This window comes from Portunus trituberculatus, chromosome 50 (genome assembly GCF_017591435.1).
Source record: "Portunus trituberculatus isolate SZX2019 chromosome 50, ASM1759143v1, whole genome shotgun sequence".
NCBI classification, from domain to species: domain Eukaryota; kingdom Metazoa; phylum Arthropoda; class Malacostraca; order Decapoda; family Portunidae; genus Portunus; species Portunus trituberculatus.
In genome coordinates this window covers 977,501-1,005,000 of record NC_059304.1, presented here as the reverse complement: position 1 = coordinate 1,005,000, position 27,500 = coordinate 977,501, and the positions used below count along the sequence as shown (strand labels likewise).

Sequence of the window (27,500 nt, the reverse complement as noted above, 5' to 3'; positions counted from 1 at the left end):
TAGTGTAGTGGTTAGCACGCTCGACTCACAATCGAGAGGCCCGGGTTCGAGTCCCGGTAAGCGGCGAGGCAAATGGGCAAGCCTCTTAATGTGTGGTCCCTATTCACCTAGCAGTAAATAGATACGGGATGTAACTCGAGGGGTTGTGGCCTCGCTTTCACGGTTTGTGTTGTGTGTGATGTGGTTTCAGTCCTACCCGAAGATCGGTCTATGAGCTCTGAGCTCGCTCCGTAATGGGGAAGACTGGCTGGGTGACCAGTAGACGACCGAGGTGAATTACACACACACACACACACACACACACACACACACACACACACACACGTACAATTACATAAGCACTAATCACAAACCTCACCGCTTGGAATGAGTGAAATCCTGCGTGAATTCCTTATAACAATCAGAGATAAGCGATGCCCTCTAACCCAACTAACCATAACATTGTAATTACGCGCTGCCAGGCGAGAGTCGAGCGAGTCTTGCCGTTCCCTTCCCTCACTTTTCTCTCTCTCAAGTCAAACAGGTGAGACGGAGGGCACAGGGCAGGGCGGCACCTCTCGGAACAATTGTAGCGTTGTTGTGGTGATGGAATGCAATCAGATTAGTTAACCTCTCACTAGCCGCGCGCCCTGTGACCCACTGGGTGAATGTAATGTTTTGGTGCTCTGGTGATCCGCTGATGGTGCGTGACGTAAAGGTGGTGGTGGTGGAGGTGGTGGTGTAACGGTGATGGAATAAGAGTACTCACGTAGCGGTGCAAAACAAATCGTTAGTGTAATAGAAGCAGGAGTGATTAGTGTAATGGAGGGGAACGTAATGTAGATAGCGTGCATGGTGCGGTGGTTACGATGGGTGTGGTAAGAGTGATTTATATGTGACAGTACCAGAGCTTGGCATTGCGGCACCGAGTTTGCGACTTTGCTACTTTGTGACTGCCGCACCTTGAATTTCGAAGTCACAAAGTCGAAAGTCGCAAACTATTGAAAAGCCGGACTTAACAAAGTCCACGTTCTTTGTCGCAACTTTACACAGGAAAAGACAACTTTTTTTTTTTAAGAAAATTGCCGCTGCTGGAAGAGATGGGCCAGGAAGACACGGAGGAGGAGGAGGAGGAGGAGGAGGAGGAGGAGGATCTGTTTAGGCTGTGTTTTAACTGAAAAAAGAAATAATAAGTTAAGAAATATATGTTTCTGTGCTTTATAAAGGCGTGTTTTTGTTATCGCGGGAAAGTTTACTTTGTAATTTAGCGGAGTAGCACCGGGAAGTAAAAGTCGTAGTCGCCAAGTCGCAAAGTCGCAAGTCACACTGATGGGGCCAAAAATAGTCGCGAAGTTGCAGTCGCACCAGATCCCGCGGCAAAGTCACTAAGTTAAAGTCGCTCCTGAGAAAATTAAAGTTGCGCCCAGCTGTGGTGAGTACGTGTTTTCTTATTGGTGTTACTCATTTCTTCCTTCTTGTGTAGTAAAAGCTGTGTGTATTACACCAAAAAACATCTATAGTTTCTGTTTACCATTATCAATAATGTTATGATATGGTTATGTCTTGATACATAATGTATCGGTTGCACCCTGTGGTCTAATGGTTAAGGCACTGGCGTACTACGCCAGAGAAGGGAGTTCGATTCTCCCTAGGGGGTAACCATTGTTTTATTTTTATTTATTTATTTATTTATTTTTTTTTTTTTTTCATCAAGGCATAAGATTAAAGAATGTTTTTTTTTCCGCGAAAAGTAAGTGAAGGTAGAGAGAGAGTAAAGAATTCTTCAACAGCACTTTTCGTTTTTTCCGTTCGTTTGCCTGCAAAATAAAGAAATAAATATTTTGATCATGTGCGGGTGACATCTCCAGCGGCAGAAATGTTCCTGGAGTGGGAGATCATTTTTGTGGCTGATCCAGTAAGACAGGGATTCTCATCCTTTATAAATCTATCAGTCTTTCAGCATTGGTCAAGTATCCCTTACCCACAATGCAACATCAGGAGGAGTAACAACAAATGCATGGTCAAGGATGGTTTATTGTTAGGGATTTAATTTATTAAGTTTTAATTGTGTGTTTTTAATTAATGTGAGTATATCACTGTGAAGTAAACTTAATTGATAACCACAAACTTGGTTATGAAACCACTACCAGTTATTATGGCTGCAATGAAGGCACATGACTTCATAGCTCAAGCAAAATCCACGACGAGGGTAAAAACATCAGACTACAAATATATTGAAGATCACAAAGTAGATCTCAACGTACATGAGGGTGAGGATAGTGAGGAAAGAGTCACAAGAAAGGTGAGTGGCCGAACAGTGCGTCTCACTTTGGTACAAGCTGTTCGATGCATGTGAGGAAAGACGTTATCGATAGACAACGAACAATGGTGACTACACTACTGTATTATGAGTTGGCAGAATTGTGTGACAACAACGCTGTAGTTAAAGAGAGCTCTCTCTCAAGTGACATAACTCCACGAGTTTCCTTGTTAAAGTTGTTAATTAGTGTCCTGGAGTGTCTAGTGAAGGACACATTTAGCGCACCATGAGTAGACCACTTTCTACAAACAGATTTGCAATTATTCAAAACCGAGTTATTATGAGAAACTTGTCACGTACCCCGAAAATTCTCCTCACCTACTCTTTGGGGTACGCGTACCACAGGTTAAGAATCCCTACGAGTAATTCATGTCTGGTGACGCGGCAAGTGTTTCCGCCTGTGTCAGGATATATGTGGTGGTGGTGGTGGTGGTGGCGGTTTTCTTTCTGTATCGCTTATTTTGCATAGTTTCTGTTGTTCTCTATGTCTAATTATTTGCTTCTCTCTCTCTCTCTCTCTCTCTCTCTCTCTCTCTCTCTACAATGCAGTATTTTTATATCTTTCTTTAGAATAAAATCTGTAAATTAATTTCCTTTATTGTCATTGTTGCATTTTTCTTCTTGTTTATTTTCCTCTTCCTCCTCCTCCTCCTCCTCCTCCTCCTCCTCTTTGCGGGAAACAGACAGAAAGGTAAGTCATCTGGTGGAGTAATGGTTTCTCCTTTTCCTTCTGGGCGTGTGGTCTCTGATAATGAGGCGGCGTCGGTGGTGGTAGATGTGGTGGTGTTGCTGTGTCTAACCATGGCGGTGAGGATGGTGAATGATGGGGATTTCTAGCAGATCGAAAACATCGCATTCTTCTCTCCTCCCCTCACAAAGAAAAGTGATAAAAGATAGATAAATGAAAAATAGATACATCAGAGTCCTTTGGTACACTTTACTGTGTTTCAAATGAACGTTGAATATGGAAGATTTTTTTTTTTTTTTTTTCAAAAATATCCTGAACCCCTGGGGGGACTCGAACCCCCAATCCCTGGCTTAGGAGGCCAATGCCTTATCCATTAGGCCACAGGGGCTACTTAAAAAGTCATGAAATGCTTAAAAATTTGAAAGTAATAATATCTAATAAAGGCGGGTTCACATGTGTTAATATGTGACTCAAATTGCAAGTCGCAAGAAGTATCGACTGACCTCTTCTAGTCGGAACACGTTCACACATAGCAACTGGGAAGTATCAGCTGGCTGGAGGGAAGTGAATGTAAACAAACCACTACCCAACAAGAAGTCTTCCTCTGGTGACGATGACAATTGCAATCAAATTAAATCGTCACCAACAACACCCTGCACAGAGGGAAGCAGCCATCAGAGTGGCAGCCATGGATCTCATCGAACGCCGATTTGCGTGAGCTTTTTTTTTTTTGCTGCAGAATTCACTTTTAGGGTCCCAGAAGAGCTCTTTTCCCTTACCCACTCCAAAATCTTCTCTACATTGACACCACATTTTCAAACCTTTCTTCGTGACGTCACAACGTAAACAAAGTCGCAAATCGACTGAACAAGACCAACATGTTGGTCTTGTTTTGCGACTGTTTTTTCCAGTAGCTAGGCACCAATTTTTTTTTTTTTTTTTTTACGCAAGAGGGAGATCTGCCAAGTTCAACAAAATATTAGAAAAAAGGGCCCAGTGGAACTGCAGGTTTCCTAAAAGATCTGAAAGAATTAGCCAAAAGCCAGGGACAAATGTCTTGAAACCTCCCTCTCAAAAGAAGTCAAGTCGTAGGAAGGTGGAAATACAGAAGCAGGTAGGGAGTTCCAGAGCGTTCAGTTGGAAACTCTACTGACTTGCAATTTCAGTCGGAAATTGACACGTGTGAACCGCCCTTCAGTTAACAAAGTAACAATTACAATTTCTATGCTATATGTAGCTATTATATGCAACGTGGTGGTAACTGCATAGAATGATAACGACAAAAGAATCACTAAGCTGAATAAGTGACAGTGGTTGTTGTGGATGCATTGACAAGAGGAGATATTGCAAACGATGTTAATGATTGTGTGATTGGAAAGGCATTGATGTAATATGAAGTAACGGAGGGTATAGGGGAGGAGGCGTCAGTGCTTTGATCAGATACTTTGCCTCAAGATGCCTTCGAGGACCCTTTTGTAGACTCTGAGTTGCTTTACACTGCGCTTCTTTTGACACCAGACGTTGGCTGCTTTTGTCGTTCTTGATTTCCCAGACATAAATTCTGATAAAGTCGCACTCGATTCACCGTCTACATCAAGGTAAATGACAACGTTGAGATGTAATGCTTGTCTCAAAGAGGAAATATTTCAATCACCACGTATACGAGTTCCCCAAACTAGATTGACTGATTCTGTAAGTATAGAATAGAAAAATGATAACAGGACCACAGATGCAAAAGTGGCTAAATAACTTCCTGGAACATGAAGAGGCATTAATATTCAATTATTCTTGTCATGCTAGTTTGGGTCCATATTACACGAATGATCCACAGAAGGCAGAACCCCACACACCCCCACAGCAAGCACATGCACCACCGCAGTCACCGGCTTAACTAAATTGCTAGCCAGCTGCCCGCTCAGTCATTTGCTATCGTCGTGACGAGGCATTTCTTTCCAAGCTGTTGTTAAACTCGCCAGATATTTACTGGACATTAATGATAACTTTGGACATATTCAGCTTTCTCGCAGAGACAACTACGTATTATCAAGTAAAATAAATCACACCTTTATAAATTTTTGTTAGAGAGGTTTATCCAAATGGAATAAAATCAACCCATGCAAAGAATGCCAGAGTAGCCAGACTCACCGCACCCTCCCACTCCTTCCTCTTTCTTTTCCTCATAATTCACCTCTGTGCTTTACGTAGTTTGCTCGAAAAGTAGGAGATCAATGTGGAGGATGTGAGATAGACAGCAGGGACATAACGAAGCTACTTCTTTTACTCATGTTCGGGGACTGGCATTTTAGTGGGCCTTTATGTTTGATCGTTTTTGTTGCCCTTGGCCAGTTTTCCCCTCTTACATACAAGAAGACCTACACGTGACAGTCCCTGGTGAAACTGAAAAGAACAAGCAATAAAATGTAGAACAGATGGGAGCGACTGGATGATGATTTCCACGTGGCGCCAACCTGTGACACTTGGCGACGGTGAGGGAAGCGAGAGATTATGAACGGTGTACTGTAGTCTGTAGTGGAGGAATGTAGAATGATGTTGAAAGATGAGAGTGAGCGCCTTTCAAGTGAGTGTTGGTGTTGGGGGAGGTGTCATGCCTTTATGAGTAGTGGTGGGAGTGGCGGAGAGCAGCAGGTGTTGGCGTGGAGGCTGCACACTGTAACTAGGCATAGGAGTGAGGCACCTTAATTTGAGTGTTGTGGAAGAGGTAAGTGTAGGCTGCGCGTTGCTTCACACCCCGATATTACCAAAGTATTATGCAATCTTTACTCTCTCTCTCTCTCTCTCTCTCTCTCTCTCTCTCTCTCTCTCTCTCTCTCTCTCTCTCTTATTCCCTTTTCTCTCCTTTTCATCTTCTTTTTACTAAACTTTTGCTTTTGTTTTTGTTATTGTTGGTATATCTCTTTTGTCATTCTTCTTTTTTGTCTTTTCTATTAATCGTCGTATTTTTTTTTTTTTTTCGTTTCCTTCTTTTCCTCTTTATTTTCTGTTTTTTTTTTCTACTCTTATATGTTTTTTTTTCTACATCTTTTAGTTATCCTTCTATTTTCTATCCATTCTTCTTCTTCTTCTTCTTCTTCTTCTTCTTCTTCTTCTTCTTCTTCTTCTTCTTCTTCTTCATCCGTTCACGTTTTTTTCTTTTTGTATAAGTAAATTTTTCGGTTGCTATTTTTCATTTCTCTTCCTTCTTTTCCTCCTTCACCAACTCCTTCTCCTCCTCCTCCTCCTCCTTCCCCTCCTCTTCCTCCTCCTCCTCCTCCTCCTCCTCCTCCTTCCCTCCCTTCCTCCTCCTCCTCCTCCTCCTCCTCCTCCTCCTCCTCCTCCTCCTCCTCTCCTCCTCCTCCTCCTCCTCCTCCTCCTCCTCCTCCTCCTCCTCCTCCTCCTCCTCCTCCTCCTCCTCCTCCTCCTCCTCCCTCTCCTCATTTTAACCTCAGCCATACTCTATCTAAAAAGAAAAGAAATAACAAATAGATATATAAAAAAACAGTAACAATAATAAATAGAGCACGCGAGTCGTGAGTACATGGCCTCCTACGAGTACTTCCCTGCCTAACTATTGCACCACTCGCAAAAATCGTTACAATGAAGAAGATCAATTAGACAAAAAAAAAAAAAAAAAAATCATATTACTTCGTGTTATCTGTACTCAAGTTTCCCACAGTAACCGTCCTCCTCTTCATCCTCTTCCTCCTTCTTCTCTTTCTCCTCCTCCTCCTCCTCCTCCTCCTCCTCCTCCTTCTCCTCCTCCTCCTCGCCCTTCAAACAGACGAAAAGCATCGCCGGTTCACCTCACCTGCCAATTATAGTTATTGACCAATCACGGACGCCCATTCACTGCCTGCTATTGGCCAAGACGCTTCTCTCTCTTTTTGGTTCACTATCATTTGCTCATTAGTGGCTCAACCGCCTCCCCCATTCATCCCCTCCTCTGTGTTCCCCCGTTCTCCTCCTCCTCCTCCTCCTCCTCCTCCTCCTCCTCCTCCTCCTCCTCCTCCTCCTCCTCCTCCTCCTCCTCCTCTTCTTTCTTCTCCTTCTCCTTCAAGTGTAAGTGTGAGCATCCGGCCTTGACCTGGTGAGAGAGAGGGTGAGAGAGGGAGAGGGAGAGAGAAACAGAAGTGTCACAAAACAGTATGATCATATGACGGTCGGGAAAAAAAGACTAAACAAGTTCAAAATAAATTAAAAACTTTAAAAAAAATCAAGTAATTAATGTAAATGAGTAAATAAACATAGATTATAAAAAGAATAAGTAAACAGAAAAACAAAATGCAAATAGATGGATGAACAAGTAAATCAATACGAACAAATATAATCACTGAATGAAGTTAAAATAAGACCACAGAGATAGATAAATAGGTAGATAGATAGATAAATCGATAGATAAATAGGTAGGTAGAGAGAGAGAGAGAGAGAGAGAGAGAGAGAGAGAGAGAGAGAGAGAGAGAGAGAGAGAGAGAGAGAGAGAGAGTTGGAGAGTAATGGAGACCTTAAACACATTATTGTATATACTTATGTAAAGAACCTAACTTTCTCCTTTCATCTTTCTTTGTGAGTCAGTTCCTCCTCTTCCTCCTCCTCCTCCTCCTCCTTCTCCTTCTCCTGTTCTTCTTTTTCTTCTTCTACTTCTTCTTCCCCTTCTCTTCTATTTTTTCTTTCCTTCTTCTTTTTTTCATGTGTGTGTGTGTGTGTGTGTGTGTGTGTGTGTGTGTGTGTGTGTGTGTGTGTGTGTGTGTGTGAAGGAAAGTGGCTGCAGCATGGGAGACTCGGATGAAAGGGACGAGGAGATAAATAAATAGCAGAAGAGAGAGAGAGAGAGAGAGAGAGAGAGAGAGAGAGAGAGAGAGAGAGAGAGAGAGAGACGGAAAAGGACAACAAAACAAAGGAGAAAGAAATGACACATACAAGTAAGGGGAAATTAATCAGAAAAAAAAAAAAAAAACTGAGGATAAACTTGCAACGCAGACTAATAAAGAGCGAATGAGTGAATGAAAGACGGGAGAAAATACACACGGAAAAGAGGACAGTGAGAGAAAGGCGATGATAAGAAGATAGTGAAGGGAGGAGCTGTGACAGAGGGCAAGGACGCCGCGATGAAGATGGAACCGAAGAAAACGGGAATGAAGAAAATGGGAGAGGAGGAGAGTGAGAGAAAGAACGGGACGGAAAGAAGGAGGGAGGGAGGGAAGGAGGGAGGGATGCGATTACGGAAGAGGAAGAGAGGAACTGAAGGAGGAAGATAAAGATACAGAGGAGAAAGAACGGTAAATATTAGATAGAGGTGATGTAACACTGACACACACACACACACACACACACTCACGGTAATGATGTAAGAGTGGTGCCAGTGGTGGTGGTGGCAGTGGTGGTGTCGGAAATCAAAACAATGCACTACAGCACTGGGCGGCGCAACACTCGGCAACACAATACCAACACAGTGCCTGCAGGGTCAAAGGTCGCTAACTCGGGACCATCCATAACCACCACCACCATCACCGCCCCAGGCCCCGTGCACCTTATTCTTCCCTCCTCACTCTCCCTCCTCCCTCCTCCTTCCTCCTCTCCCTCTTTCACCTTTCTATTGGCTTAGGTGTGGGAACTTTAGATCTTGCGTCTGATAGTAATGGTACGGCACTCTCACTGCTGTTGTTAGCATTATTGTTATCATCATGTTATGCTGTTCTATGCTGCGTTATGCTGTTATGCTGCGTCTAATGTCAGTGGTAGAGCGTTCAGTCAGTTGATGTGCCATGGCTTGTCTTCTGTGTTCTCTTGTCTGGGAATCGTGAAGGTCAGGTCAGGTGAGGTTAGGTTAGGGGAAGAAAGGTTGATCTTCTAAATAGTGGTAGTTGGTTAGGTTGGGTTAGGGTTTGGTTAGGTTAGGTTAGGTTGGGTTGGGTTAGGGTTAGGTTAGGTTAGGTTAGGTTGGGTTGGGTTAGGTTAGGTTAGGTTAGGTTAGGTTAGGTTAGGTTAGGTTAGGTTTGGTTAGGTTAAGTTAGGTTGGGTTAAGGTTTGGTTAGGTTAGGTTAGGTTAGGTTGGGTTGGGTTAGGTTGGGTTAGGATTTAGTTAGGTTAGGTTGGCTTAGGGTTTGGTTAGGTTAGGTTAGGTTAGGTTAGGAAATGTGGTCATGTTTACTAGTACTTGTTAAGGTTCTTTTATGAAAACATACTTATTGTACGTATTATTTGTGCTTTTTTCCCCCTTTCCTCAAGTGTGTGTGTGTGTGTGTGTGTGTGTGTGTGTGTGTGTGTGTGTGTGTGTGTGTGTGTGTGTGTGAGTGAGAGTATCCCTCAACAATTCACTTTCTCTTTTTTTTTTCTTAATCGTACAGATGATGCACAAATCTACACTTTAAGTCTGTTGTTTGCTATCACTTACCAGTCCTCCTCACTCGGCTAAAAATGATACTCTCTCTCTCTCTCTCTCTCTCTCTCTCTCTCTCTCTCTCTCTCTCTCTGTTACTGAGACTCAATCACCTGTCTCTCCCCAGACACTTAACTGCTCTCTCACAAAATTGGCATCATAGTGTGCAGTGTTGGTCTGTGTAACTCTTTCGAGGAATCAGTATTTTGTGCCATTGAAAGTTCCTGCTCTTTTCTTGTAAACTGTTCGATGTTGCGTAATCTATATCAGTATTGTACGTTAATCATATTTTTGTTATGCAGGAAGAGAGAGAGAGAGAGAGAGAGAGAGAGAGAGAGAGAGAGAGAGAGAGAAACACAGACGAGTATATGAATTCTACACGACATTTGTCCACTAATCTAAAAAAAAATAATTTCCGTGAAGGTTTTTTCTCCTCTATATTCTTTTAACTAGGCTCAATATAGTTTTATTTATTGACCTTTCGAATTTAAGATTGTAAAGCGTGGAAAAACTTGTCTCAAAAAAACCAAGGAGATGAAATAGACCAAATAAACACGACTACATTCTAAATAATATGCAATCCAATTTATTAAAAAACTGATGATGTATATTGTATAATTCTTCACTATAACATCTGCCTATCTGCCCGTGTGTATGATGTATGTATGTATGTATGTATGGTATGATGTATGTATGTATGTATGTAGGCAGGCTCTCTCTCTCTCTCTCTCTCTCTCTCTCTCTCTCTCTCTCTCTCTCTCTCTCTCTCTCTCTCTCTCTCTCTCTCTCTCTCTCTCTCTCTCTCTCTCTCTCTCTCTCTCTCTCTCTCTCAAACAAAAGGCTTCATAACTTACAAGGTCGTGAAAGGTAGTGACAATGTACACTCACTAGAGAGAGAGAGAGAGAGAGAGAGAGAGAGAGAGAGAGAGAGAGAGAGAGACACACACACACACACACACACACACACACACAGGTGCAGAGACAAACGCATGAGGCATTAAAACAAGAGTGAATGAAATGGAATCCGGATATTGCACATGGCTTTAGGGGTTGTCGGCTGCGAGGTGCGAACTCTCCTTCTCACTGCGTGATTGGCTGTGATGTGTGTGATTCACCACCACGGTCGCCTGCTGGTCACTCAGCCAGTCTTCCCTATTACGGAGCGAGCTCAGAGCTCATAGACCGATCTTCGGGTAGGACTGAGACCACAACACACTCCACACACAGGGAAAGCGAGGCCACAACCCCTCGAGTTACATCCCTTACCTATTTACTGCTAGGTGAACAGGGGCTACACATTAAGAGGCTTGCCCATTTACCTCGCCGCGCCGGGATTCGAACCCGGCCCTCTCGATTGTGAGTCGAGCGTGCCAACCACTATACTACGCGGTGTGTGTGTGTGTGTGTGTGTGAAAGGAGGTGGGTCGAGTCTAGATAGGAGTTGTTAGCGAGGGAAGTGATGAGGGCAGACGAGGGAGATAATTGTTGTATGTGGCAATTACTGTGGTCGTCCCCTCACTCACTCCCGCCCGCCACGCCCTGTGTGTGAGAGAGAGAGAGAGAGAGAGAGAGAGAGAGAGAGAACATTGCCTTTCCATTGCAAGCTCAACCGTCGAAATAAACCGTACAGATAACGAGCAAGAAACTGGTATTGTATATTGAATCATTCTTTAGTATAACATCTGCTTGCCGCCTGTATGTATGTATGTACGGAAGTATGTATCGATGGATGGATGGACGTGTGTATATAATAATCTAAAACTAACAACACACTCTTTTTATATATCATTTTTACTTATAGTTCTACGAGGAAGCGTTCTCAACACTCTGTACAACCTTGTTCTCCTCACATGCAGCGTGCGAGCAATGTGGCAAAACCTTCTCGTCTTCAGTTCCTCGTTCCTTGGTGCAGGACAACGTACGTGTGCGCGAGCGAGAACAATGTAGTGAAGATAAGAACTGGTAGTGATGGTGGCGGTGATGATATCGATAAGACTATAACACTTCTATTGCTATTACTACAACTACTTTTTTTTTTCTTACAGTACTGTGGTGATGTATTAAAGGTGTATGGTATGGCCAGGTGTACATTGATAGGTGATAATACTAAACAGCAACACTACTTCCACGACTACTAAGAGAAGAGGAGACGAGTTAGAGAAGACGTAAGACAGATATTCCCAGGCAGACTCAAAGAAACTGCATTCTTTCATGGCTCGTCTTCCCTTGAGCTGCTGGTGTAAAAACGAATGTTACCATGTTGCAACTTGCAAGCGACTGCGCTCTCTCTCTCTCTCTCTCTCTCTCTGGATAGGTTGGTAATAATGATAATGATAAAACAGAATGGTTATGTTTATTTGATGAGAGGAGGTATTGACGGAGGAGGAGGAGAAGGAGAAGAAGAAAAAGAAGAAGGAGCAGGTGACGGAGGGAGAGAGAGAGAGGGAGGGAATACACTAACCTATGACCCCGTTACCTAAGACTCTCTCTCCCTTACCTCCCCTTCATTTCCCTCTCTCCCCACCGCCTTGCCTCCTCTCTGCATTTCTTCCTCCTCCTCCTCCTCCTCCTCCTCCTCCTCCTCCTTCTCCTTCTTTATAGTTATCTTCTCTATTCTTTCCTAATTTGTTTTTAGTTGTTTTTGTTACTGCTTCTGTTGTTTATCTTGTTCCTCTCTTTTCTGCATTTTTCTCCTCCTCCTCTTCCTCCTGTTCCTATTCTTCTTGTTTTGTTTGGTTCTCTTCGTTGATCCTTTGTTATTGTTCTTATTGTTCGTGTTTTTGTGTGTGGTCCTTCTACTACTACTACTACTACTACTACTACTACTACTACTACTACTACTACTACTACTACTACTACTACTACTACTACTACTACTACTACTACTACTACTACTACTACTACTACTACTACTACCTCCTTCTCCTTCTCCTCCTCTTCGAGTTACATCATGCATGGGTGGAGGTAATGGCAGACTAATGGTAATCGGCGACTGCAAGACATCGTGACCTCATGATAGCTGCCTTAATGCTCTCTCTCTCTCTCTCTCTCTCTCTCTCTCTCTCTCTCTCTCTCTCTCTGACTTGCCATATACGCTGCTTTTATCTTTTTTTTTTTTTTTATCTCTTTTAATATCAAATTGCGAGCATTTTTCGTATCATTCAGACTTGAAAACACAATGGAGCTTTATTCCTAGTGAGTGGGCGAAGCATTTAATAACTTTATAGCTTCAGTAGCATAGGGTATGTGAACGCGTCTGAGTTCCCGATTTGGAATCAACGCTTACTGTTTTTTTTCATTTTGAGCAATGGGACGCTTAGTGCAGGCGCCATTATTGCATTCCTCGTGTACTTCAAATACATTCTATCAGTGTTTTATATATATATTTTTTTCTGATAGTCTGACTTGTTCAATGCGTTAATTTCCCCGCAGTGTGTGTTTGGTAAGTTATCAATATGAATATTTATTCATTATTTATTATTTGGGGTTTTGACATAGTATAATGAAGGGCAGCAGGGTGGCCCACGGGGCTATCTATCCCTTGCCACCAGAGACAGACGAGCGTGAGTGATGTGCGTGTCTGAGTGAGTGGTGATTTGGTGCTTTGTTCAGACGGTCTCTTATGATAATGCCGACCTATTATAAACACATTTATTATCTATCTATCTATCTATCTATCTATCTATCTATCTATCTATCTATCTATCTATATATATATATATATATATATATATATATATATATATATATATATATATATATATATATATATATATGCATTTATCATTGTCTTTTTTTATAAATTAGTGACAGTACAGTTTTCGAGGACTTAACGAGATCACGGAGGGAGGATGCACGAAGCACCGAGGCTGCGGTGTGGTGTGGGTCACCAAGCTTGCCATAAAGGAAAACAGGCGTTAGTATTGTGAAACATTTGGTGCTCTCACGGAAACTGTTCTTAAAGGCCATCGAGAAGATTCCTTGGATTCTCGTGAATATTTTCTCAGCTGATGACTCAGGATACTTGTTAAAGTTTCTTACAATCTTGAGAACAACCTTTGAAAACCACAGTAACTTCCGCTGCAGACTGTTACAATGTCAAATTGTTCGAAAATGATCAGCGATTCTAGATAAGTATTTCAGGAAAAGAGGGATGTTATGTTAACGTTTAAGTTTGGTTTCTATATCTAATGTAACATTATATCCTGTCATAACATGACCTTAGTTACAGTAGTCTTGTTTCATCCAACTTGCGTAACTTTTAGCACGATAAAGAAAACAAGGTTAACTGATTTTGATGAAGTATCTCTAGGAAAGCATATGATAGATAAGTTGATATTCTTGTTAACTAAGGAAAATATTGAAGAGATGAATTACAACACACATAGAAAAATAATATAAACAAATAAACAAAGAAAGAAAGAACGAAACCATAGCTAGTTGAGCCTCAGGGCAAGTGTTTGGCGTGTAGCGGAGTGCGGTGGCGCTGCGTGTTGGGGCCGGAGTATGGCGGGCCTGCTAGTGTAAAGTCGAGGAGAGCCAGACATGAGGGAGAGCAAGCCTAGCCATCACAAGGCAGTCATTTAGGGTTAGTGCAGGTAGAGGCGTCTGGTGTAGTGCCTGCAGCTGTATGTGCGGAGTGGATGCAAGAACATAAAAAAAAAAAAAGAGAAAATAGGGAGGCTGCAAGGCTGACCTAAACGAGGCATCTTCTGAACACTTGAGCCTGTGGATGCCTGTGGGGGTGTGACTTGTTACTTATTAGAGTGATCATTACTTGGTTCTACTGAGCCCAAATAAAACCAGAGGTACTTGAAGGTCTGCAATACTCGTTTTTTTCTTTTAACTAAACTCCGTGCTGTCTTTCTGAAATACTCTAAACTTACACCAGATAGATTTGCTTTCATTATATTTAAAAAGTGATACCTTCAATACATTTAAGACATATCATCTCTGTCTTTATCATCCATAAATGTATCCATCCTCCACTTGAAACTCATATCATACCATTTTTCTTTCTAAGGATCATTTTTTGAAATACTTCTGCGCTGTACCTCGACTGTAAAGTTACCCAGGGTTTTGAAAGTGTTTTTATGGTTCGAGTAACATATTAACCCGACTAATCACCTCCGTGGCCTTTGAAAATCGTCGTGACAGAGAGTAGAGTGTCCTAAAATCTGTTCCAGCTATCCAAAAGCCTGTTTACATGTAGGGTGTGGAGGGCGTGGCGTGAGTGGTGGGGTGTGTCGCGGTAACCAGTGGATGTCATGGGTGTATAGAGAGTACTGGAGAACGAGTATTTACTAACGTGACCTTCCCTGGTGACCGTGTCGAGGGCGTGCCGGTGTTTAAGGGACCAACTTTCATGAGTGTGGAAACGCGTCGTGGTTCTCAAGGCGGGCTACGCTAAATGATACAGAACGAACATGTAAATGATGAGTAACTCTCACGGTGCGGCCTGAGTAACGCTGGGGGGAAGCCTCACTTTTGACGGGGGAGTGTTGCATGTGGTGAGGGAGGGAAAATATTCAAAAATACGCAGCGAAAAATGTGTAATGAAATGGGAAGACTCGCACAGTGAATGTAAAGGAAATAAGAAGATGCGGCAAAAGTTTTTGTACACACACACACACACACACACACACACACACACACACACACACACACACACACACACACACACACACACACACACACACACACACACACACACACACACACACACACACACACACACACTTTCAACCCAACGTAGCGTGATAGCGGCCCGCGAGATCCGTTGTAATATCTCTAACAAAACTACCACCACCACCACCACCACAACTGGGTAATGGTGGCGATGAATCTGTAAGAAAAACAGTCTATATTCGTCACTCTCTTCCTCCTCCACTTCCTCCTCCTCCTCCTCCTCCTCCTCCTCCTCCTCCTCCTCCTCCTCTTCCTCCTCCTCCTCCTCCTCCTCTTACGTCTTCCTCTTCTTCTCCAGCATCCTTCTCCCTGCAATCTCCTCGTCCTTCTTCTGGACTTGCCTAAACCAGCTCAGTCTCTCCTCTCTGTACTTTTGCCTCTAAACTGACGTATGTGTTGTGCCTCTCTCTGATGCATGCGTGATTTTGTCTAGCCTCTTAAAGAAAACTGCAGCATGAATCCAAAGCAACCTCCCTCACTCAGTTATGTCTGTTGTCTATCCATTCCAGGCCACCTCATGCAAAAACGATCTCCTCTCCCCACTCCCGGCATCCCCTCACGCCGATTTCAGCACCAGCAGTTAGGAAACTCCCCACGCGGTGCCGTGTGGGGTTCTGGGTGCGGTACCTGAGGCCAAGGGCGCAGTGGTAGGTAGGCCTTGTGTGGTGGCGCTAACGGCATGCCAAGGGTGTGGTGATAGGTAGATGGTGGTGACGGTGTTAAGATGGCAAGGGCGCGGTAGTAAGTGGGCCATGCGGTGTGATGGTGACGGTGACGGGATGACGGGAGAGTACTGACAGGTATTGAGATACGGTATTGATAAAGGGATGAAAGTGTGATAAGAAAAAAACGTCATATCGCAGGTAACAATGGAAATGAGGACAGAATAACATGTCCACTAAAAAACACTGAAAAAAAAGAAAAGAAAAGAAACTGATGAGTTCAAAATTTTGACAATAAAACTGTGATATCAAGACATAAGAGGCGGAACCAAAAATGTGAACCATAATCAGGTCACAGAGTCTTATGAATGAAAAACCGACGACTTTGGAATTGTGACAGTAAAGCATCGTGAACCTAGAACAGCAGGATAAAAAACAGCATGGAGAAAGAAAACACTACATAGAGTTTTAGAAAAGGAGGAAAACAAATCACGAATTGAGACATGAGGCTCCGTAAAGTGAAAAAAAAGAAAAAGAAAAAAAGCAGGTATATAGAGAAGCGATGGCACCATTTCAAAATAAAAGAATAAGTAGAATAATAAATAACTAAACAAAAAATATGGTCAAGCAGCAAAATGTCTTTAATTAAGATACTGACAAGTTAGAGATAAGAATAACGTGATGCTGAAACAATAGTATGAGCAACAGCCAGACACATATTGAAAAAAATACAATAAATGATAAAACAATAACAACAAAAATCCTGACAAGTTAAAGATAAATTATTATGAAGTAGAAACAATAAGACGTGGAGAGACTCAACAAAAATGTTGAAAAAAAAAGGAAGAAAAGAATGAACAAAACAGTAGATAGAAGTAACTAGGCCACCGTAGATCGTTAGTCAAAAAGTCTGACAAGTTAAAAATTCTATTAAAAACATTGTGGGGAGAAAAGAATAGGATGAAGACAGGCAGACAAAGCGTTTCTCTCACGGGAACCTCACCTGGGCACGCCTGCCACTGTAATTAGGGGCCAGAGAGGCGTTACCTGGCCGCGAGGGTGAGAGAGAGAGAGAGAGAGAGAGAGAGGGGAGGCACCGTGATGAAGGAGGCTGGGAGGCACTTGGAGAGAAACGCCGCCTCTTCCCCTTCCTTTCCCTCCCTTCTCCCTCCTCCTCTTCTACATCGTCTTCCCCTCCCACCTCATCCTCTCTTTCTTGTTGCAAGGGTTTCCTCATCCCTCCTCCTCCTCCTCCTCCTCTCTCCCCTGTTGCTAACCTCGTGTGTGTGTGTGTGTGTGTGTGTGTGTGTGTGTGTGTGTGTGTGTGTGTTTATGTATATTTTTATTTTGTTTGTTTGTCTTTTTTCTATGTGTATGTATGTATGTATGCATTTGAGTGTTTTTATCTGTCCGTTTGTTTCCTCCTTCCTTGAATTCCATTCTCTCTCTCTCTCTCTCTCTCTCTCTCTCTCTCTCTCTCTCTCTCTCTCAGCGGTGACCTTGGCAGTCGGGGAGGGGATGACGACGGACGGAAAGTGAAGGTACAGGAGACAAGTTCACTATATAAGCAGCGGGCACCCTCACCACGGCACTCCTTCCTCGAGCTGAGCAACCCCGACATGTCTCTCAAGGTAGTCACTCACTCACTCACTCACTCACTCACTCACTCACTGTTTTCCTATCTTTCCATTCCCTTCTTTCTTTTCTTACTAACTTATTCTCTTACCATCTAGTTTCTCCTCTTCCCTATTCTTTTTGTTTTCCTTCCTTCCTACTTACTTATTGCTTTTCTACATTTCGACTCTCTTCCTTCCTTCCTTCCTTCCTTCCTTCCTTCCTTCCTGATTTACTCACTCACCATCTTAATTTTGATCTTCCTTAGTTTTTACTCTTTCCTTTCATCCTATTTACTTATTGCTTTTCTATCTTTTAACTTCTTTCTTTCCTTCCCTACTAACCCTTGTCATTTTCCCTCTCATCTTTCCTATTTTTCTCCTCTCCTTCTTTCCCATCTACTTATTGCTTTTCTGTCTTTCGATTTCTTTCTTTCCGTCCTTACTAGCTTATTTACTTAATCTTTCTTCCCATCTTCCTTATTTTCTTTCCTTATTTTTTCTTTCTCCTTTGCTTCCTTTATTACTGATCCCTTTGCTCCTACTTGACTTCTCCTGCTCCGCTATTTAGCCTTACTCCGTTTTCTTTCCTTTTTTTTTTTTTTTTATGTATTCATGTATGTATTCATCTCATTTTTTCCCCTTCGTTTTTTTTTTTTTCATTTCTCCCCTTTTTTTATGCCTCATGAATTAATCACATGTACAATCTTATATTCATGCACTTCACCTTATACTTCTAACTTTCTTGTTGTCTCCTCACGTGTCTTTGTTAATCATCTTACATTCCTTTTAATCCTCTATTCATTTTCTATATCTTCTACTCATGATCAGCTCAAAGGATTTTCATTCTGCCACATCTTCATCCTCCCACGATTCATGACATTCTTGCATCTTTCCGTATCAGCATATGATATTCTTGTGTTTATTGCGTTAAGCTTTATCCTATCAAATGAATATCTTGCTTTATACATCGGCGCCTCTTTAGTACAATTTTTCTTCCTACTAACTTTTTTCTCCCTCATTAGTTCTTCATATAAGAAAGTTAATCGTTATCTTTTGTCTTTCGTTCCTTTTCACAGGTGAAGCATTTCAACAGCTATGCATTATTTTCTTTCTATCGTCCTTTGCACTGCATTATTTCAAGAGGCTGTCACGTAATTTGTAACGGAACTGTCATTGGTCTTTATGCGTGTGACTGATTTTTTTGTAGACTTTTCTTTTCCTCTTTTGCTTGAATGTACATTTCTTTCTATGCCATGTTCTTTCCAAACTGAATAGTTGTTAACTTTAGGTGTATAGCTTCTTTGTGGCGACGTTTAGAATCTAGCACAATATTTCTCTTGTTTATGTTTGTTTCCATCCAACCAATTTTATCTCCTGTTCAATATTCTTCAGAATTGATGACCTTTCATTCTGTCTTCCCTTAGTTGATGGAAATCTGTGCCTTTATTTCCTAACACCTATGTATACTCGTACCTTCATCAGATACGTTCCCCCTTTACGCCTCTTTTGCTCCTCTTTCCACCTCTCGTATCCCTCAAGCCTTCCACTTACGTTCTCACTTTCCTGTTTCCCTCTGAAACCTACCACGCTCACAACTCCACCCCGCTGTTCTTATTACGCCCCTTCCCAGTCATGTGTGCGGCTCATTATTCTGTTTTTATGTACCCGACTCAGTTATTTCTCAGATCTCACACATTTTTCCCTCCAGTCCATATTCCCGGCTTAAATTACACTCCTTCCCAGTCCTCATTCATCTCTGCTCCCTGTGTTTTCCTCTTGCGTCTGTCAGAGACTTGACTTTCTCTCCTTTACATCTTCTCTTTGTCACCATGGAGTCTCTTTCAAGGTCCTTCCAGGCTAACTTGTCTGCGTCGCCTCAGTCTGTCACAATTGTTCTCTTGTACAGGTTATTGTTCTGGCGTGCGTGGCGGCTTGTGCCCTGGCAGACCGCCGTCCCTCCTACCACGCCCCCGACCCATACGCCCCTCCTCCACCCCCTCCACCGAAGTACTCCCCACCAGCCTCCTACGGCAAGGCCCCTGAGTACCCCACGGTGAGTGCTTGATGAAAGCATGTGATGTAACACTGGAGTGTCATTTGTGTCCCTCTCTTGTCCTGCCTCTGTGTCCTCAAAATTCATCCAGCATAGTAGTTTTTTTTCTTCTTCTTTCTTTTTCTTCACTGTGGTTGTGGAGGTCACTGGCCTTTTTTGTCTGTTTGGCGTCTGTCTACGGCTGTCTTACCCATACCAAACATTTACACAGGCTCCTCCCAAGTACACATACAACTATGGAGTATCAGACGACTACTCTGGCGCTAACTTCGGCCACTCCGAGAGCCGCGATGGCTACAAGACCGAGGGCAGCTACACCGTGAACCTCCCCGACGGCCGCAAGCAGATCGTCACCTACGTAGACAATGGCGATGGTCTGGAGGCCCAAGTGACCTACGAGGGAGAGGCCAAGTACCCTGAGTACAAACCAGAACCCAAGTACAAGCCTGAGCCCAAGTACAAGCCCGCCCCTGTGTACCAGCCAGCCCCTGCATACGGCGCCCCTCCCTCCTACCGTTCCTAATGCCGCTGCAACACCCACCCACCTTTCCCCAGCATTCCTCTATAAGGTTCTCCGCCCGGCACCCGCCCGCCACCACTCCAGGATTCCGCGGGCTCCTGACTAATTTTGTTTTGTATTTGTTGTGCCAAAGTCATGGAGAAATAAACTGAAAGCGAGAACCATAATTTTCAGGACCCAAATAACTTACCATTCCTCATCGTCACTATTTATTACAATGTCATGTAAATGTTGAGGTATCGTATTTTTTTTCAGTTCGGGATAATTATTAGTTTGCAGTATGGCAGGAAAACCTTTACAGCCACTTTCTACCTTCTTTCCCAGCAGTGACTGTTGCCTCTCACGCCGCGGCTTTCCTTCCTCCCCGCCGCTGTGACTCATGGTGACTTTTCTGCCGCTCTTGCTCTCTCTCTCCCTTTGTGTGTGTGTGTGTGTGTGTGTGTGTGTGTGTGTGTGTGTAATTCACCACGGTCGCCTGTTGGTCACCCAGCCAGTCTTCCCCATTACGGAGCGAGCTCAAAGCTCATAGACCGATCTTCGGATAGGACTGAGACCACAACACACACTCCTCACACTGGAAAGCGAGGCCACAACCCCTCGAGTTACATTCCGTACCTATATACTGCTAGGTGAACAGGGGCTACACATTAAGAGGCTTGCCTATTTACCTTGCCCCTTCCAGAGACTCGAACCCGGACCCTCTCGGGTGTGAGCCGAGTGTGCTAACCACTACACTACGCGGTGTGTGTGTGTGTGTGTGTGTGTGTGTGTGTGTGTGTGTGTGTGTGTGTGTGTGTGTGTGTTTCTCCTTGCTTCTATCATTCGCTGCTCCAACTCTGCGACTTTCTGCAGAATACGAAGAATACAAAAACGAATATAAGTACAAAAAGAAGAAGAAGAAGAAGAAGAAGACGAAGAAAAGAAGTAGAAGAACAAAAAGAAATAAACTTTTTCTTTTCAGTCGAAGAATGTAAAATGTGTTCCTATTACCACCACCACCCCTGCCACCCCTGCCGCCACCGCCACTGCTATTACTGCTATTGCTACTACTACTACTAACAAGTACTAATAGTACTACTACTACTGCTACTACAACTGCAACTACTACTGCTGCTACTACTACTTCTTCTACTACTACTACTACTACTACTACTACTACTACTACTACTACTACTACTACTACTACTACTACTACTACCGCTACTACTACTGCTACTACTACTAATATTACTACTACTACTACAACTACTGCTACTACTACTACTACTACTACTATAGTAGGAGCATACTACTAATACTACTGCTACTACTATTTGTAGTGTCACCTCACACACACACACACACACACACACACACACACACACACACACACACACCGCATAGTGGTTATAGTGGTTAGCACACTCGGCTCACAACTAAGAAGTGCCGGATCGAGTCCCGGGAGCAGCGAGACAAATGGGCGAGCCTCTTAAATCAATTAATGTGTATCCCCTGTTCACCTAGCAGCAAGTAGGTATGGGATGTAACCTGAGGTGTTGTGGCTTCGCTGTCCTGGTGTGTTGTGTGTGGTGTAGTCTTAGTCCTACCCGATGATCGGTCAGTGCGAACTAAGCTCTTTCAGTAGGGGAACGGCTGGCTAAGTGACCAGTACGACCATAATCACACACACACACACGGACAAGGAGAAAATGTAATAACCACTTCATATAACATCTGTCTGCGGAAAGAATGGAAATTACTTAGTGTTTGGCTTGTGGAGAGAGAGAGAGAGAGAGAGAGAGAGAGAGAGAGAGAGAGAGAGAGAGAGAGAGAGAGAGAGAGAGAGAGAGAAGAGAAGAGAAGAGTAGGGGGTGTGGACGTGTGAGGGAGGGGGAGGGAGGGAGGGAGAAAGAGTCAGACAAAGACGTGAGAGAGAGAAAAATAATAGGGAACTACGTACAGAGAAAAATGGACAGAAGTGCGGAAGAAAAGAAGAAAGAAAAGAAGAAAAGCGAAAAGTTACAAAAGATAACGTGAAATGAAAGGAATTAGAATGTAAGAGAAAATGGGAACTAATGAAACAGAAAACGGAAAAGAGGTAGCATTGGGTGAAGGTTCGGGAAAGGGAGAGATGATGGGGAGAGAAGAGGTGCATCTGTGTGGGTGTGTGCTGGTGGTGGGCGGTGGGTGTGGGTGACCGCATGCACGCCCACCCAGCTGCCGCTCACACGTGTGACATATGGCCGGGAAAGGAAGAAAGTCGCTCTGATGAGGGAAGTGACGAGGAGGAGGAGGAGGAGGAGGAGGAGGAGGAGGAGGAGGAGGAGGAGGAGGAGCAGGAGGAAGAGGAATTTGCAATGAATATAAGAAAATTATTAAGATTCATAAAAGTGTGTAATCTGCAAACACACACACACACACACACACACACACACACACACACACACACACACACACACACACACACACACACACAAAGAATCCAGTAGTAGATTTTTGTATTTTGAAGTTGAAATATATAAACTTTTCTTGTGATATTTTTCTTTCTTTTCTCTTTTCTTGTGTGCTAGTGTTGTGTTTATTCTTACACAATTTTCGCGTACAATGCTTAGATCTAGAATTGTGTGGAGTATGACACTTATACTTGTACGTTGATATTATATAAACCTCCACTGATCTGTTCTAGAAGCGGAAAAAAATATCACAGGAAAAAATACTGAAGCTTGAGAGCTATTGTGGACACGAGGTATTTCTCACACCACCTCACTCCACTACCACATCCACCCATCAGCCCACCCGCCACCTCCACACACTCATGCTGCCGTTGTGACCCTGCCGTGCCGCCCTGGTCACGCATCCATCATCGTGACACTTACACGGTCCGCAGCAAGTCTTATTCCCTCATACACCTCACCATGTTGCCTCAGAACGCTTCATTCCCTTGCACTCTCCCGCGGCCATTCCGCATTCAGCATCAACCAACTACTGCCCGTGTTTCTGTCTCTCTGGCTCCTTCATTGCTAAGCACATCACCCCTCAGAACATAGAATGTAAGGGAAACCACCAGCAACCAATTACTGCTCTATGTTCCTGTCTTTCTGCCTCCGTCACCCAATGCATCACTCCTAAAAGTATAGAATGTAAGGGAAACCATCAACAATCAACTACTGTTTCGTGTTTCTTCCTTTGTAGCTCCTCTGCTGTCCAACATACCATTCTTAAGAGCATAGGACATAAGGGAAATTGCAGGAGAACCACAATATCTACTAATCATCACTATCCATGAATTCATATGATCTCTGTCGATAAGTTTAATTAAGCGTCTCTGTTCAACGTCGCTCTTACAGGATTTGTTAAAGAGTTTCCTTTTATATCTAGTTAATTTTACATAGGTAGCCCTATGTAAAATTTCTTTGGGCATGTGATGAGGAGAGAGGGTTTGGAAAATATGATAGTCACGGGAATGGTGGAGGGAACCAGAGGAAAGGGAAGACCGAGAATGAAATACACAGACGGATTGGTCAAACTGGCACGAGGAAACTTGACGAGTGGACAGTTCATCAGAGCCACGTGGGATAGAAGAGAGTGGAAGTCCATGGTTGCTCACGTCCTGGAGGATATGGCACAGCGGTAAGGTAAGTAAGGCCTGGCGGTTGATGTTTATTACGGTCACATCGCTTACAACCCTCAGGTAATAACTCTGACTTTGAAATTTTTGCCTTTAGCACTTCCTTGCTCTGTCATGCTTGTCTCTGAACCTGAGCTCCTATGCACTTCATCGATTCCTAAACTTCTGTCTCACTTTAAAGTTTTTAGTCAACGGCATAACTTTTTTCTTCAGTTAAACTGTCATAGAAATTTACACATATGAAACGAACATAGGAACATAAGAAAATGAGGGGAACTGTATGAGGTTGTCAGGCCTACACGTGGCAGTACCAAACAAACAAACAAACAAACAAACACACACACACACACACACAGACACACACATGCGCGCGCGCACACAAACACACCGCGTAGTGTAGTAGTTAGCACGCTGGAGTCACAATCGAGAGGGCCGGGTTCGAGTCCCGGGGCGGCGAGGCAAATGGGCAAGCCTCTTAATGTGTGGCCCCTGTTCACCTAGCAGTAAATAGGTACGGGATGTAACTCGAGGGGTTGTGGCCTCGCTTTCCCGGTGTGTGGAGTGTGTTGTGGTCTCAGTCCTACCCGAAGATCGGTCTATGAGCTCTGAGCTCGCTCCGTAATGGAGTAGACTGGCTGGGTGACCAGGAGGTGACCGTGGTTAATTACACACACACACACACACACACACACACACACACACACACACACACACACACAAGAAAACGGAGCTCCTACAATAGCATACGAATATTTTCATTTTGAGTGGCACATATGACACATAAATAAAGACACATAAATGTTTGTTATTTTCCCACTACTGATAATAAGACATAGTAGGCATATGAAGTCAAGTTTTTCCCTTACACTTTTATTTTCGGTACATCTTATGAATTACGGAGAGGAGACGAACGAACGAGTGTGGATAGGAGACAAGGGATGCGATAACTTGTCCCTCATAGCGCGGCGGGTGCAGGAGCGTATGAGGCTGGTGGCTGGCCGGCTGGAGGGGGAGAGCTGCGTGCGGCGGTGGGGGGAAAGTTTGGAGGGAAAAGATGAGCAGTAGAAAGTGGTACCATCAGTGGCTTGTCTCTCTCTATAAATACGGTTGTCTGCTTTGTCCAAGACACCAGTGTTCACCATGTCTCTCAAGGTGAGCCTCATTCCTCACCTGTCTGCTAGCCTACCTGCCTACCTGTCTGTCTCACCTGTCTGTGAAGTGTTGCCTCAACTATGCTGCTCCTGTATTACTCATTTGTTCTTCCTTTTTCCTTCCTTCTTTCATCCCCTTTTTTATTTCCTTTCTTCCTTTCTTCTCTCTTCTTGTTCGATTACATCACCTCTGTGTTTCTTGGAGGGGAGTTGTCCGTCTTTGTTACTTCCCCACTAAGTCTTACCATCTAGTTTTCTCTCTTTTCTTTCTCTTTTCCCTCTTAACATATATGTATATATATATATATATATATATATATATATATATATATATATATATATATATATATATATATATATATATATATATATATATATATATATATATATCATTATCAGTGCATATTACTTTTGCCCCAACCTTTTAATGTAGGCGTACCTTTCCTTATATTAGATCTATTGCCTCGCCTATTACCTTTCCGAGTCCTGCCTCACTATTGTCTCGCCCTCTCCTTTCTGCCGCGGGCTCAGTTTACTCACCATTGCCTCATTACTCTTCCCTCCAGGTTGTGTAAAAAACCAAGGGTTCTCGTTTGTTGACTCATTACTTGTCTTGTCTTGCTCAACCATTGCGTTGGGCATTAGTGTGTGTGTGTGTGTGTGTGTACTAAGTGGTTGTGGCGTGTGTCGTTGCAGGTCGCTCTCGTCATCTTCGCCACCGTGGTCGTAGCCTCCGTGGCTGACCAAATACCAATCTACCACGAGCCCCAGTATGGCCCCCCTGCCCCAAGCTACCACGCTCCAGTAGAGGAATACCCTGATGTGAGTATAAGCACTGAAATGTTCACCTTTTAATACTTAGCATTAATTCGTCTTAGTATATTCTGATTTTAGATTGATTTTCAAATAGAGTGGTGCATGGATGTAAGAAGTAGCCTGGTTGTTAGTGCTGACTAATTAGAGAGCTTTTAAAAGAAGATTAGACAAATTTGTGTATGAGAAGGATGGTAATGGACACAGGTAGGCATGTTCTACGCAGAAACTCCCTCATGAAGGCCTGATGATTTCCCACAGCTTCCCTTGTATCATTATGTTCTTGTGTACTGAAGGTAATTCTCCACAACACAGGCGCCTCCTCAGTACAAATACAACTATGGCGTGTCCGATGGGTACTCCGGCGCTAACTTCGGCCACTCCGAGAGTCGTGATGGCTACAAGACTCAGGGCAGCTACACCGTGGACCTCCCCGACGGCCGCAAGCAGATCGTCACCTACGCGGACAACGGCGACGGTTTGGAGGCCCAAGTGACCTACGAGGGTGAGGCACAGTACCCTGATCACCACCCTGCGCCAGCCTATCCTGCTCCTCCCCCAGAGCCTATCTACGCTCCTGAGCCCGTTTACGCCCCCGAGCCTTCCTACCCCGCCCCGCCGCCGCCACCTCCCGCCTATCCTGCCTAAGTGTCCTCAGGATAGTTACCACACCTCAACACCACCGTCCCAACCGCGCTCACTGATATCTTCAGCAAACCTCCCCACTACAACCTGCCCAAGCTCTCCACCGACCTCTGATACTCGTCCTAGATCAGCACGTTCCGCACCCACCGCTCCCCGCCCCCATTCCCCATTCCCTGTTCCTCTCCTATCTCTCCTTCCCCAGCTTACCTCGCACCCACCCCTCCCCCACTACAGCTTCCATTCAGCTTCCCCTCCTCTCCTACCTCCCAATTAACCCTCCCATGATCTCCAGCATATTGTCTCCTCGTGTTGTTCCCTCTCCTCACCTCAGCCCCTTTCTGCACTTTCTAGCACCGCCGCTCCCTCGCCCCCCGCACGTAGCTAGTTGCCCCTGGCTGGTCCAGGCGACATATGAGAGTACTGGGTCCTCTCAGGTGCCATACGTCATGATGGATTGCAATAAAGTTTGAAAGTCACCACTAACGTACCTTTACCCTCCTTACCTGCCCCTGCCATATGCTGCTGCTGCGGTTTATGATGATGATAGTTATGATAGTTATGATGATAGTGTGGTGATAGTAGTTGATGTAGGGGAAGTTTCCACACGACTCTTGGGCAATGAAAGAAGGAGAAAAAGTTAACTTCTATTGTTCACAACTGGTACATAAGTGAGCATACAACATAGCTTGGCTAAGCGTTGCAGGTTATCGTGGTCGCGAGACTCGAGCTCGCCCTCTCCCGCTACTCAACAGCAGGACGATGATGGTTCTTGTGGAAACGTAAACAAACAGATATATATGATTTGGTGTTAGGAAGGTGTTCTGCTCCACAGTGGGTACTCGTTCCTCACAGCAGCAGCAACAGCAGCAGCAGCAACAGCAGCAGCAGCAGCAGCAGCAACCAGGCAGCGGCTTTCACCAACCAGTGTGGTGCATGAGTGAGACGGCCCCTTAACAACAGCTTCTCATGGCGGACTCTTAATGACATCTCTGCGTGGTCAGGCCGACAATCGCCCGTGGAAGAAACAACTCAGCCCCTCAGTAACTCGCTGTAGCGAGCCATCGAGAAGCAGTTCAACCCTTCAGTAGCTTCCTGTGACTCGTTGGATCGGTGACAGCTCGGTCCTCGTGGCGGGAACAGACAGGCAGCCTGGAGGATCAGCATGCCGTGGAGCGTGATCCAGTCTGTCGCGGAACCACTGGATAGGTCCGGTCGGCTGGCGTTTCACAGTATCAAAGAGAAACAACACGGAAACCAATCACGCGTGTCTCCTCTGGACAATATTGATAACAACTACGTAACCTGGATATGGGATGACACCTGAATATAGTATATATTATTTATTACCCAGAAATTTTCCTTCTCTCATTGAAAATACATAGTGA

General features: G+C 44.0%; 2 protein-coding genes and 1 non-coding gene across 3 annotated transcripts; 2 read left to right on the top strand and 1 right to left on the bottom strand.

Annotated features, from left to right (window-relative positions):
* Positions 1 to 3,302: 3,302 nt before the first annotated feature.
* Positions 3,303 to 3,375, bottom strand: Trnar-ccu. The gene has a single exon. It is a non-coding gene; the product is annotated as a tRNA-Arg (tRNA).
* Positions 3,376 to 17,215: 13,840 nt separating this feature from the next.
* On the top strand, positions 17,216 to 20,060 carry LOC123500174 (adhesive plaque matrix protein-like). Its single transcript, XM_045248888.1, has 3 exons — positions 17,216 to 17,341; positions 19,233 to 19,379; positions 19,591 to 20,060. The coding sequence occupies exons 1-3, from the start codon at positions 17,330 to 17,332 to the stop codon at positions 19,900 to 19,902; spliced, it is 471 nt and encodes a 156-aa protein (XP_045104823.1). The 5' UTR covers positions 17,216 to 17,329; the 3' UTR covers positions 19,903 to 20,060.
* A 4,576-nt stretch (positions 20,061 to 24,636) lies between these two features.
* LOC123500173 (pro-resilin-like) lies at positions 24,637 to 26,591 on the top strand. The gene is made up of 3 exons (XM_045248887.1): positions 24,637 to 24,658; positions 25,354 to 25,479; positions 25,786 to 26,591. The coding sequence occupies exons 1-3, from the start codon at positions 24,647 to 24,649 to the stop codon at positions 26,116 to 26,118; spliced, it is 471 nt and encodes a 156-aa protein (XP_045104822.1). The 5' UTR covers positions 24,637 to 24,646; the 3' UTR covers positions 26,119 to 26,591.
* The last annotated feature ends 909 nt before the right edge of the window (positions 26,592 to 27,500 follow it).

Excerpts from the sequence above, each read along its gene's own strand:
- LOC123500174 (XM_045248888.1), top strand. Across the intron at positions 19,380-19,590 it reads AGGCCCCTGAGTACCCCACG|GCTCCTCCCAAGTACACATA; the intron begins GTGAGTGCTTGA and ends ACATTTACACAG.
- LOC123500173 (XM_045248887.1), top strand. Across the intron at positions 25,480-25,785 it reads CAGTAGAGGAATACCCTGAT|GCGCCTCCTCAGTACAAATA; the intron begins GTGAGTATAAGC and ends TCCACAACACAG.